The following is a 13,309-nucleotide window of genomic DNA, read 5'->3' as shown; positions in this document are numbered from 1 at the left end:
AAGAGGAAAAAAAAACAATTGACAGATATTTGTTTCCGGTTGTATGGGCACTTCTGTTTTTCATTGTAATGTCCATATTAAACTTTCACTACCAAAATAGGTTGGCTTTTTTTTTTTTTTTTTCCCATGAAAAAATATGACTGAAATAACTTTCTTCAAACCTATCCTATTTTAGGAAAGGTTTGCTAAAAGACTACTTCATTGACTCTGTTTTATTGATTTTTTTATTTTATTTTATTATTATTATTATTATTTTGGTGCTTTGTTTATGTTCAGTATGCGAAAGAATGTAAAAGTAAGGACACAAAATTGTACTGCATACAAATAAGGACTATATTGGTACAAGATCTCTATCTTGTCTCCAAGACATATTTCTGAGGACAATTCACAGCTAGGGATTTTTGTAATGTGTCTCTTTGTTCAAGAATTTAGTTAAGAGATTCTTGTGACGTTCCCTGTACTTAGCTTGTCTCATGTTGTCCATTAAATATGCTTCTGAGAGCCTTTTTATTTTTTAAGAAACCCCCACACCATTTTTGTATTCTACAGGCTTTTAAAATTATGCAGAAGAATGTGGGGGTGCCAAGAAGACTTTTCTTGTCTAATGCAATTCCACTTAGCACAGGGTGAACTATTAACTGTTAAAAATTTGTAATTCCCTTTCTCTGTCTTACATATCTGAAAAAAGAAAAGATATCTTGATGATGTTTCAGTATGCTCAGACAACATTCAGGCTGTGACCATACACATAATCCTATACTGTATGGTTGATGGAAAAATTGTAATTGAAGAGGAAACAAAACTTGTCGACAATAAAACATTAAGTATTAAATTCTTCCTGTTTCTCATATTTATGTAAATTCTTTGGCTAAGAACCATAACTGGGTGTTCTTCATACAAGGGCACCCACAGAATGGAAGCTCCTAAGCTTCAAGTGCTAAATTTACAAACTCATTACTTTGTTTATAGTATAGATTTCATGTATGAGATGTGATAAACATGGAACAAAAAAGATTGATCTGCCAGTCAAAAAATTAGTAAAGTAAAAATTTGTGTTATGAAAAGTTACAGCACACACTGACTTCAATTTATCTTATACTATCTATTTTCTAAAAACGTTACTAATTAGTTAATGATTATTTTTATACCACATTTGTGTGTATAAACTATTTTGTAGTTAGGAAATATTTAGTAACAGATTTATTTCTCTGAAAAAATAGAAGATCTGTGCTGTGCCTTATTGAGGCTCTGTAACTTTGATGCTTAGGTTTATGACAGTTATTAAAACTGCTTTCTTACATACAGAACATTCACTCAGCCATTTTTTTTTTTTTTACCAGTAGCCTATTCTGATGGAATAGAACATGTTATCTGCTGTATTCATCAGATGTGGGAATTTCACAAGTGAGAACAGTTTTCACACGTTTGTGGGTTTGTGGTATATATTCCAGGAATGGAAGCTGACCAGAAAATCTCTTGAACTGATAGCTTTTCTAATGTGCTGCCTTTGAGATCTCCTCATTTCTGGTGTATACTGGATCACACTGCCTAAAAAACCCAAGGACTGAATCTTGTAGGAACATTAGCAGAAGAAATGTGGAAAACTTGAGATAAATTTAATTTTATATTATTGTTTTAAAATAAAACGAGTTCACATACAATTACAGCCAATTTACAGCAGCCACTCACTAATTTAAATTAAAAAGTCTGCAACTGCAGAGTAATTGTACTTTAATTGCATGTTTAGTACAAGAAAGTGGAGAGAGACTAATGTATTGTATTTATGACATAATAACCGTGTGAAAAATATATTAGCATAAAGGGAGTAATTATGTTCCAAGAATGAACAAATTAATTCAAATCAATACCTACGATGCTTAAGGTTCTATGTACTTTTTTCATTTGTTTTGTTAAGCAGCAGCAAAGTTAATTTTCACGCATATTAATTATTCACTGAAAAATTGATTAGACTTGACTTGCACCCATTCAGTGTGTTACTGTTCTCTTAGGATTTTAGAGATCAGACACATTGTGTTCTCTCTCAGTCCCTGTTTTGTTAAAAAGACCTTTGGCACAATATCTTGCTTCACGGCTACTCAAACCCAATGGCTTTTAAAATAAAAGATTTTTTTTTAAAGTCCCAGATTAGGCATTTCTGGGAATAACATCACTACATATTAGCTAAAATTTCCCTGTTTCTTTATGAAATTGCCTTTAACATCTGAGAGGTCTATTCTTTCCCTAATGTGTATGGATATATAACTTCTACTAATGTTAATAGCTGGTACGTGCTTGCTCATAACAAGTATTACCTTCTTACACAGAGGAAAATGTGAACCACTATGTGTGTTACTCAGAGTAGCAGTGTGTGACCTGTACATTAAGGGGGGGTGGGAGGAAAAAGTACAGCAGGTAGAATAATAAAAATTCTGGCAAAGGAAAGGAGGTAAAAACTCCAATCATGTAACTGTAAAAGCTAGGAATATGCAACTTTACTTCCTGTGCCAACTGTATAAGCAACATGACCTTTGTGTGTTGTTAGACACCTGATATAAAGCAAGGATTTGAATGGCTGTCAGTCATTTTTTTTTTTACGTCATTTATTCACTGTATGTAACAGTGTATGTTGATTGTATAGGGATATTCTCACCACACAGCTGTAGAGCTAGATACAGGAATTAGATAGACCTTTCAGTACCTTGAGCGGGGGGCTATAGAAATGAAAGGGACAGACTTGTTATCAAGATCACTTCTGACATGACAAGGGGAAATGGTTTCAAATGAAAAGAGGGGAGATTAGGCTGGATATAAGGAAGAAGTATTTATGGTAAGGGTGGTGAGACACTGGAACAGGTTGCCCAGATATGTGGTGGATTCTTCATCCCTGGAGACACTCAAGGTCAGGCTGGATAGAGCTCTGAGCCATATGTTCTAGCTGTAGGTATCCCTGTTCATTGCAGGAGAGTTGGACAAGATGACCTTTTAGGATCCCTTCCAACTAAAACAATTCTGTGATTCTATTGACTTTACTTAATGCATACCAGGATAATATTAGCATTCTTTGCCACAAGGGCATATTGCTGGCTCATGGTCAATTTGGTCACTAAATAGAGAGCTTACATCCTCTCTTTTCAGTAACAAAGATGTGGGATGTGGGCAGAAAAGAGAATTCAGATGAGTTCCTGTGTCTGTGTCTTTCCAGTTGTGTCTCTGAGGAAACCTTCCTCTGTTTCTGCTTTGGTTCTGGTATACTCTGTGGTAAAGAAATGTAAGATACTTTGGCCCTGTATCTACTTGACCCCTTTAGTAGTCTCATTCCTTTTTATCTGTTTTCAGTGTGTTTTGCATCAGATGATTTACCACAGTTTTTTGTATATGTTTATAAATCAAGTGAAGCTAATAAAATTCCAACTGCAGATAGCATCAGAATATGTATATTTTACAGTATGCATCCCAATGGCATTTGGATCCATGAGTAGAATTCCAGCTTGTTACAATAACAAACACACACAAATAAACAAATAAATGAAACCAATTAGATGCTGTGTCAGCATTTTGATCTTTGTTGCAGGATATAGAAATATGTTGCCTGTCTTTTAAATTAATTCTTCGCTATTGTTTCAGGCAATCTTCCATTACAGAAGGGGTCACATGAGGCAGTTTCCAACAGCAAGAACTAAAAATAAAAGTGTAATAAATAAATCTTTGGTACTATAAAAACCACAAAACACAATTTTATTATTGCTTTCCTAATTGCTGTTCCTAGAAACAACTTAGTGAAGGCAAACTGAAGTAATGGACTCCTAGAACAGTCTTTTTAATATTCTGCTCTATGTTTGTGCTCTGCAGAGCTGATGAGAGCTGTGTGCAAACAGTTTTGCTGAGGGCAAAAGAATGTTTCATCATTATAGAGCATGACCCTTCTCTCTGAGATCAAAATGAGGAGCATATGCCCCTTGATGTCTGTCATAAGGTGTTACTGTGGCCAGTCCAATTAGGTTGTTCATCACAGGTTGGGATGTTGTCCCCTGACACAATTGGATATAAAAATGTTACATGATCATTAATTGTACCCACCGACACAGCAGAAATATTCCTCAAAATTATTTTTCTTTGATATGATGGACTTCTTTTCTTTTAATGTGTAAAATCTGAGTTAGACATGAGGAAAGTCCAATTAATGTGATATGCTTTGCCTCCTGCTCTTTCTATATGATCCTTCTCTTTCACTCGTTTCAAATTATGTTGGGTGAAATCACTCTAAGTGAACTCCTTGAATTATTTTATACCTTGCAAATAACAGGAAAGATATAGCTTTTGTTTACGTATGCATGGCTTTTGTCCTTCTCACCACTAAGTGGTTTTTGCTTGCTAGAATATATTTAGCACTTAACAGAACATTGCATTTTGAAGTAGCATGCAAAGAATAGATGAATACGTCTCCAGTACCCGATGGTTAACATTTTAAAAGCATTGTTTTTAGCATTCAGAAATTCTAACACTGAAAAGGATGAACAAAATGTGGAAAGTTTCCTTAAACCCAATGCTCTTTGTGACCTTCAGGTTTTTTTAAATTATATTTTCAAGAATGGTCACGTTTGAGTGTCTCCTTTTTAGGTCAAATTCCAGCAAAGCACTTAATAACACAGTGTAACTTGGGGAGCGGCCCCACTCAGTACCATTGGGAATTATCACTTCTTTATAAACAATTGAAACAGCTTTGCTGGACAGAAGACATATATTCACCTTCAGTTTCCACGACTTCAGAAGCAGATTCTCTATGTACAGTTTTGATTTTCTGATTTTCTTTTTTCTTTGCAGGTAACCCGATAGCTAAAGACAAATCAAGTCAGTCTCAAGGCTGATAACATTAAATACAACATATAGGAATTTCATTTCTCCAGGCAATCCTTGAAGTGAAATTTTGTACTGCTGGGGTGTAGCCTTCAGAATCAATTGTTTCAATGAGAACCTGGTTTGTAATCAACAACAGCCTTGAGATCAAAACTACTGGAAAGTTATTTTGAACTTCTGTGTCACAAAGATTTCAACTGATTGAACTGTGTACACTTGTAAAATTGCACTTGCTGAGGAATTTGCAGCCGTAATCTCAAGAGATGGTTCTCGAAAGGTGCAGAAAATCAGCAATCGTTCGGATTCTCCTTTCCAGACTGGTGGCATTTCATCCTGATGAAGTCAATCTCCAAAATGTATTGGTTCCTCCCCTCTAAAATGATCCCTGGTCCACATTCCGATTGCTGGTGGGACTGCACAGTGCTTTAATTAAATTTCCATTGCAGAAATTGTCCTCTGGCATGGCACAATTTTAGACATTTTTATTTGTATTCTAATCTTGGAGCTCTAAAGGGTACATATTTCAACATCTTGAAGTTGCTTTTGTTATAGGAATGGAAATATATATCCATTGTTAATAATTATTGTTGACAAGTAATAGTTATCTGAATACATCAGTCATATTAGAATGTATAGTCAGGTTGACATGTTTCCCTAAGGCTAACCAACTACTGCAGCTATTTGGCAGTTAAAAAAAGCAGTGGTCAAAACTCAATTACCACTTCCATTATAAAGCATTTTATACCTTTAAGATATATATTTCAATTTACTTTGAAGGAGGCAAGTGCTCCTGCACTTTACTTTCCTAACCTTTAAATCATTGAAATTCATGGTAAGCAGTCAAGGAAAGTATTTCATCCATTTTTATAAAAGTAGGCAGGGATGTAAATGAGTTTTTCAATTATGAAATTGAGTGGTAATCATTCAAAATTTTTCTCTTTTCATTGAAAAATAAAATCTCTTGCTTGAAACTAAGTACTGTTCTGTTGGATGCTTATGTAGATGTCTGCTCGGACTGATTATTATAAAGGAAAAAAGTCCTAGTGCCCTCCTAGATATAGGGTTCATGAGTATTTTGCTTGCTTACTGTTCTCAAATTCAGACCTAATCTGTGCCAAAATCACATTTCCTTTTTTTAATTTTCTATTTCAGTAGCAATTTTTTGAACTTTGTGATGTGCTGTTACATGAGAAAACCTCCATATTTAAAGGCCTTAAGCATCTATGAGCTTTTTTTCTAAGTTATTACAGAATGTATAATTTTATATTTCGTTTAGTGTATATTGTGCCATCTGTAATATTGATACAACAAAAATTTGGCTATTCCTTTTAGTGACACTACATAAGCATGCTAACAGAGAGAGAGAGAGTTCTGATTGTATGCTTTGGTGCATTAAATGAAAAGCACACACACTTAATGATAGGCAAAAAATATATAGGATGAAGCTTATTTAAAAGTCCTGTGTGGTTACCAAACTCTCTGAAAAAGATGGAAATAATTTTATCATTACAAACTATAGACATGGCAGGGTAGTTATATATAAAGTTCCATGATGGATGTATACCTTGGAGAGATCTGCCTGTCACAGTATCCCCGGCTGTTCCAAAACCATTTCATTACCTCTTGTATTACTGCACAGGAGAGCTTAAAAAAAATAAATGATTGTTGGGAATAAAATTGAGAAGTATCTTCTATCATTCTGCTGAGAAATAATAAAAAATGTTGGCAGGGAAAGATATTCTTTTCTGATTGAGATTTAATTAGGATAAATTGTTTGTAGCAGCAATTAGGTATCTCGGTATTTTAGGGTGGATTAATATTGTATGGATTTGTGCTAATGGGTGCAGGATGGAAAGTAGCATTTTTAAAAGACTGGGACAGTACAAAGTATTAATGTGGTGTTTTGTAAAATCTGAATATGGCCTGTCTTTGGTCAAAAGTCTGCATCATGCTTCTCAATATTGTTTTATTTGTTCTTTTGTTCTTAAACCAACACTGAAAATACTGTATTATATACAAGTGTAACACATGCATATCAATAAGTGAAAATAAATGGACTTTCAAATATACCAAATAGATTATCTGCAGTAGATTAATGTTGTGAATATTCATAACAAGTGAATAAAATTGTGATATAAAACAGAGTTCCCTGAATGGATGTGCACTTTGAAGATCAATCTTGTTTACCCATGGAACAAAATAATTTTGTTCAATGAATGAGAATTTCAAAGGTTTTATTAATTTTCTATTTATTCAGTAGAGCTGGAAATATCTCCCACTGGTTTGAAAGATCTTTCTGCAAAGGAAATGGATCTAATGCAACTGTTCTAGCATTGTCATGGGAAATTCAAGTGGATGCACTGTTCTTTTTGATTAGGCTGAATATGAACACTGCTTTTTTCCCCACAGTATTCCTGAAAAATTCATGGTAGACATCCCTGAAATTGTGATGTTTTGGTTTAATTTATTAAACTGTTTTAAAAAATAAAAATCAATGCAGTGACCAGTGGACTCTGCTGGTTTATCTCAGGGCAATGTGGGAACTGTAGTTCAGCCATCCATAGTGTCTGTTTAAGTAGTGGTGTCTGAAAATAGAGTACTGGTGACCAGGTCAGCTATGGGCATTCATACTGTGGGTGTCTGGAGATGAATTATTCTTCATTTTCTCCTTTATTCCTTATATTCTACTTCCCAGTTTATTTGATATACATTTGAATAAAAACATGATCAGGCATAAAGATCAGAGGGAAATCTATGTTTCCTTTCAAACTCAGTAGTTGTCAAGAGCTCTGAGTCGTTAGAGAATATGTGGTTTCTGTCTGCAGTTTTGTATGGGAGTGCAGTAATGGAAAGAAAACTGACTGCTTTGTTCAAACCTTTCAAAATGAAATGTATTGGGTCAGCTCAACAAACTAAAAAGGAAATCCTGATACGAGTCTTAATGAAAAGAATTCCAAGCCAGATCTAATAAATATAAAATAGATATTAAAAAACATTACAAAAATCTGCATCAGATGGATTTGTTTTAGAACAAAATACCTACTACAGAGTTTGTTATTTTGAAAGCATATGTAGGTTATTTTTTGTTGTTGTTGCTGTTTTTATTTTCCTAATTATGATTGTACAGCAGACTTTTATAACTATCCAGGTAATGCATGACTGTCTATAACACCCAAACAGAAAGATGTGATTTGCATTCTTTTTTGCTGATTTACTGCCTCTTCCCTCGTGACTTGAATTTTACAAATAAATTGTTAACCAAGATATTGACATGGGAAAGGAACACAGTTTTGGTTTGTAATGGCAGTATTGCCTGTATGTCTTTCTTCTTGCCAGTGGTTAGATTGCTTTATAATGAAACATGTCATGTCTGAACAATCGGATAGCACTAAATGATTTCACATTTAAATGATATTAAATAATGAGAATGACCTAATCACTTGATCAGTGTTCATAACACAGTTTGTATCCTGAAAAACTTTTCTGTTTATTCCTTTATAGCATTAGAAAATATTTCTACATTACATCTTTGATCTTGTTTCTGTACATAACTTTCTGCTACCACTTTACTGTCATTGTGAATATTTTAGCAAAAATGCCTTCCATGGCTGGTTGTTTTGCATCTTATGTATTCATCTGCACTGCTTATGTGGTGATTACAAGAGCTAATATAAAAAAAAGGCTGAATTTCCCACAACTTTATTTTGACAAGTGATGACAAATGTTGCCAACATCTCTTAATCCAAAATTAATTTTAGAGCATCTGGGAGGAGGACCATTGCTTGTGTCAGCTGGGAAAAATTCTATAGAGGAATAACTGTTCTTTCTCAGACTACTATCAGTGGGATGCCAGGCTAGGCAAAACCATTGCAGTATGGTTTTACTACCAGAGATGGATATTATGGAGATGTGGATCCTGCATACAGGCAGCAGCGCAATGAAGTCCAGGCTGGGGCTTTTTGTGGAGGTGACAGCAAGCCCTTGGTTCTGTTCTCTAGACTGGTGGAAAGATCTGTTTTGTGTTCCTGGGATTTGCTTTGAAATTAGACTATAGAAAGGGCAAAGTGCCATGGATAAAGCCTTCAAAATTTTGTGTTCAGTATTTTGTTCAGAAAATGCTGAATGAGCAAATCAAAATTCATGTGCTTGTCCTTGTTGAGGTTAATGATTAAATAACTTTCCTTCTGTTTTCAAATCCTCTTTAGTACCAGTCAGGTAATGTTATGTGGCAATGGGAAGTGAAGTCCGGTTGTTTTTGATCATAGATTTTCTTGAATAAATACAACTCATCAGATCAATATTAGCCATGACTGAAAGGCTTGAACTATAGCCAGCTTTTACTTCTGAAAACAGCTTATTGTCCAACTAAGTTCAAGAAATGGTTTGTGTAATAGAAGTATTATTGTCCATATGTAATCTTGTTAATGTTCTATATTAGCTCTTTAAATTAGGCTTATGTTCGTAACTATAAAAGTCTGTGTAGATCTTTTGTAACAACAGTCATTCTTTTTTCCACAATACCATTGAGAAACGCTAAAGACCCTGCACTTTGGGAGGTATTACTTTTCTTAAAATGCAGCAATGCATAATGGAGAAAAAAGTAAAAATACTAATGTTATTTACACTGCTGAGAGATTTTTCTTGGAAATGATGAAATAGGTCCAGTTGCAGGTTTACACTGTATCAGCACATGGGTTGAATTTCTCAAAGTCTTTTCTCCCTACTGTTAGAAAAACAGGTCAAAAACTGATCTTAAATTCTCTAGTTTTATGTCTTTCTAGTTAGATCTTGTATCCAGAATGTTCAAAATGTAAGGTGGTTGTTTTGCTCACTGTGTCTCCTTATAAAGAAACTCTCGTTTTCTCTGTTTCTCTCTTTCTGTTTTTCTGGATGTCTTGCCAATATTTGGGTATATAGAATATAACTCTTCCTATTACCAGTTTAGAGTTTGAGTGTCTTTTGTTCTTTCTATTTTTCTCCAGTAATTTTCCCTTTAGCTGGGATACAGTCAGTTCTTACCAAACTTCATCAGTGATGAGAAAAGTTTCTTTTATAAATAATGGCCTGAAACTGAATATGGGCTCTTTGTAGTTCTTCTTGGAGATAAAAGAAAAAGAGAAATGATGATTCTCTATCATTAGCTTTTAGAATGTTTTCCAGCTCAAACTGTTCTATCTGAATAGGAACGTTTTTCTCTAAGTATAAATGGCCTGTGTTTCAATATGCTCTCTGATCATAAAGCTGATGAAATGGTCTTCTCTGTATGGCAGATTACCTCAGCAGAATTTACAAATGGCAGATGATGGTTTTGCTACTGTCCATGGGCAGGTAGACAGAATTTGGTCCCAGATGCTCTGCCTAATGTTCATGGCAAAAGCGACTCAAAAACAATGCCTCCATATGCCGTAATTGCTCGAATTATTTCTCAGGCATATTCCCTTGTCATCCCTCATATGTAGAACTCATTAGAGTCCTAGTGGGAGAACATATGGAGAGAAGAGATGATGGAAAACATTGTAAAACAGATTGTATATTTAAATTTATATTATAGAAGACCTTTCTGCACAGGCGAACGTAGTGCAGTAAGTTAAAACCTGTTCTTCCCACTTCATCAGGAAATCAACACTTATATCAACATTTATGGAGCTATTATCTTAGCATTCAGACATTTGTACAAGATGGGTTGAAAGATGATGGCTTTAGGAATACTAGTAGGCATTCTCCTGCTAAACTGAGGTCAACTCTATATTGCCTACATTATTTTTCTAAGTATTTAGCTAAACTATACCTGTGTAATTTTTCTTTCACTAAAAGAAATGGCCAGAAGTCAAAGTTTACACTCATATAAATCTGTGAGCAAGATCAGGTCTTTGTCTGTAGATTTGTGAATTAAGTGTCAAAACAATGGCTTTTAGAACGGTCTTGTTTCTTTCACACTCAAATAAAGATTGAAGTTGCTTTCATCCAGCTCAATTCTCTGGTGAACAGTGATCTATACCCAGTGCAGAGTTCTTTTAATGACTACTGGATATTAATAATTAATTACTTATCATTCAATAAAAGAAAAATAAACTAACTAATAATAGATGAATTCAAAGCATTGTATTCAAAAGTTTGTGATTTTTTAAAAATTATGCTTGTGTCTCTTTCCTGTTCTATGGTAACTTTTTTAGTATTTGTAACTCACTGAAGTTGATTTTAATAGGGAACACGTGGGGTGCTGTAAAGTGTCCCAAAGGTGGAAGTGAGCACTGGTAAAACATATTCAGTGGACTGGTGTGAGTTGGATAGACTCGTGCATGGAAACACTGTGACTTTACTGCTGCAGCTGGTAAAATATGGCCTATCACATAGTGAAACCACCTATCACCTTGTTACCCAGCTGTGAAAAACAGTACTGACAAGAGATCACTTAGTGCATACATCAGAATCAAATACGATTCGATGATACTGAAATGAATACTGGAAGGACTCCAGTAGGAAGAACATGGACAACCCTACAGGCCTTAGAAATGTTGGATATGACCACAGCATATTTCTATATAGATTGCTGTCTTTCTAAGTAGAAATACAAAGCAGCTGTTAAGGTAGCATTTGCAATGGAGGGATCTGTGTGTCCATGTGCACACACATGCTAGCAAGCGTCTTGTGCCGTCTAAAGTCAAGATTTGGTGTCATGCCTTGAGAGAGGGCCTCCAGAAATACAGATCTGACCCTCTTCAATTACTACTGAAATTAGACTGCACTGCTGTACTGTTCTAAATTAGAACAGAGTGGTATGCTGCCAGCAAGCTGTACCACTTGCCCTGCACTTTTCAGAGCAGAGTAGTTCTGATAAGCCTCAGCAGAAAGCAAAACATGCATTACTATACGTGCTCTTGTCTTACACTGGCAACCCTATTTGTTCTTTGCGTGTTTATTTTTTCTGGTTGCTACAGGATAAATGCTTGTCATTACGTAAAAGTTTTTTTTTTTTTTTTAATTTTGCAGCAATCTGAACAATGTGCATTAAAGATGTATTTTGCTGCTTCTTATTTGTTCATCCTGTTACAGTTTACCCTCTTACTGTGTTAGCTTCTCTGTCATTTACTGGCGGCACCTGTTAAGATACTGTCATCTGTTGGTGACTTTTTAGTCACTGCAGGAAAATTCTGTTTGCACTGTGAGTCTTTCATTAGCATGTTGTGGTTTTCCATTCTCTCAGTGTCAGCACTAGAAACTAGATGATGAAGTATTAAAAAAGCCTTGAAAATGTACTGATTTAATCATTCTCAAGCAAGCAGCCAGACCTTCAGTGAAGGGAGTTATATCTCCTATGTGTAAGATTGTGTTCTCTCATTCATAATACCCAGTCCTGTGCTTTGATTCAAATTTCATTATACAGAAATTTGGGTAGTAGTAATATTCACGTAAAAGTTTAATAACTACTTGAAAGATGGATCCTTAAGTATTGATGCATGCATGAAGTATCCAGAAATTCCAAATTCAGAGCTTTACTTAATGTTCCCGATGAGTTGAGCAAGAAAGTGCCAGTTATATTCTCCATTTTTATGTCTTTGGAAGGAAGTATATGGATATACCAAAAGACTGGGAATTAAAATGCTAACTTAACTGGACCAAACTTAATAATGTGTTTAATAGTCAAATCCATATCGTCTGGATCTTACCTCATGTTTTGTCAAAGCATATGGCACGAGGACCTTATTTTGCAATCAGCAGTTATGAAAAGAAAATAAGGAAGGACAAGGCATATTTTGCCTTGTGAGGGCCTCTTTTTTTTTTTTTTTTTTTTTTTTTTTTCCTATTCTCTGGGCATGTGTGGTTTTAAGCATGCTAACTATAATTTAGAAAATTAGGCTGCAGTTCATTTGAACACCTAGATGAAAAGGCAAATGAGATATTAAGAGCTCAGGTAAGAACAAAATGTAGGTGGCAAAAAATTTAAAAATTGAATCTCCTTTACAGTTTCACCACATATCATATGGCTATTCTGAGTCTGGGAATTAAGTGATCTTGGTCCCACCTCCAACAGACCAGCACGTGAAATTCAGCCCTGCTCTTGTCCTACCATAAAGTATATATCTAAGGCAATTTATGAAAGGCAAATCCCAATCTTCTCAAAGTCCTTGTGCAATATCTGTACTCCATGCCAGTGCTCCTTATACCCTGAAAGTAGAGCTTTCTGAGAACACTGCCAGTGATTTCAGCTTTCAATAGATTTCTCCTCAGGTTGAAATTTCATACTGAGTACATGTGCCAGTCATTCCAGAAGATTTATCGTTGGTTCAAACACCCTTCTGTCCCTGCTTTGTTGTTGCTCAATATGGTCAAAAACATTCTTGGTAAATATTGTGTTTATATTTGATGTTTTTGATCATGGGCAACAATTCCAAAATGGCATTCCTTGCTTTGTGTCAAACTTGAAAATTATTAAAATCCTGTGAATAGTCATAAA

At 34.9% G+C, this 13,309-nt stretch overlaps 1 protein-coding gene across 1 annotated transcript in view; it reads left to right on the top strand.

The window, feature by feature from the left end:
• The window catches only part of FAM19A2 (family with sequence similarity 19 member A2, C-C motif chemokine like), a 182,041-nt gene extending 172,324 nt beyond the window's left edge, over positions 1-9,717 (top strand). The window contains exon 5 of the mRNA XM_001234988.7: positions 4,822-9,717. Within this exon, the coding sequence (XP_001234989.3) occupies positions 4,822-4,833 (12 nt within the window). The 3' untranslated portion in view covers positions 4,834-9,717. The remainder of the gene's footprint in view (positions 1-4,821) is intronic.
• Positions 9,718-13,309: the final 3,592 nt, after the last annotated feature.

Source organism: Gallus gallus, chromosome 1, assembly GCF_016699485.2.
Source record: "Gallus gallus isolate bGalGal1 chromosome 1, bGalGal1.mat.broiler.GRCg7b, whole genome shotgun sequence".
Classification (NCBI taxonomy): Eukaryota; Metazoa; Chordata; class Aves; order Galliformes; family Phasianidae; genus Gallus; species Gallus gallus.
The sequence above is the reverse complement of the archived record's forward strand: the minus strand, read 5'-3'. Positions and strand labels throughout refer to the sequence as shown.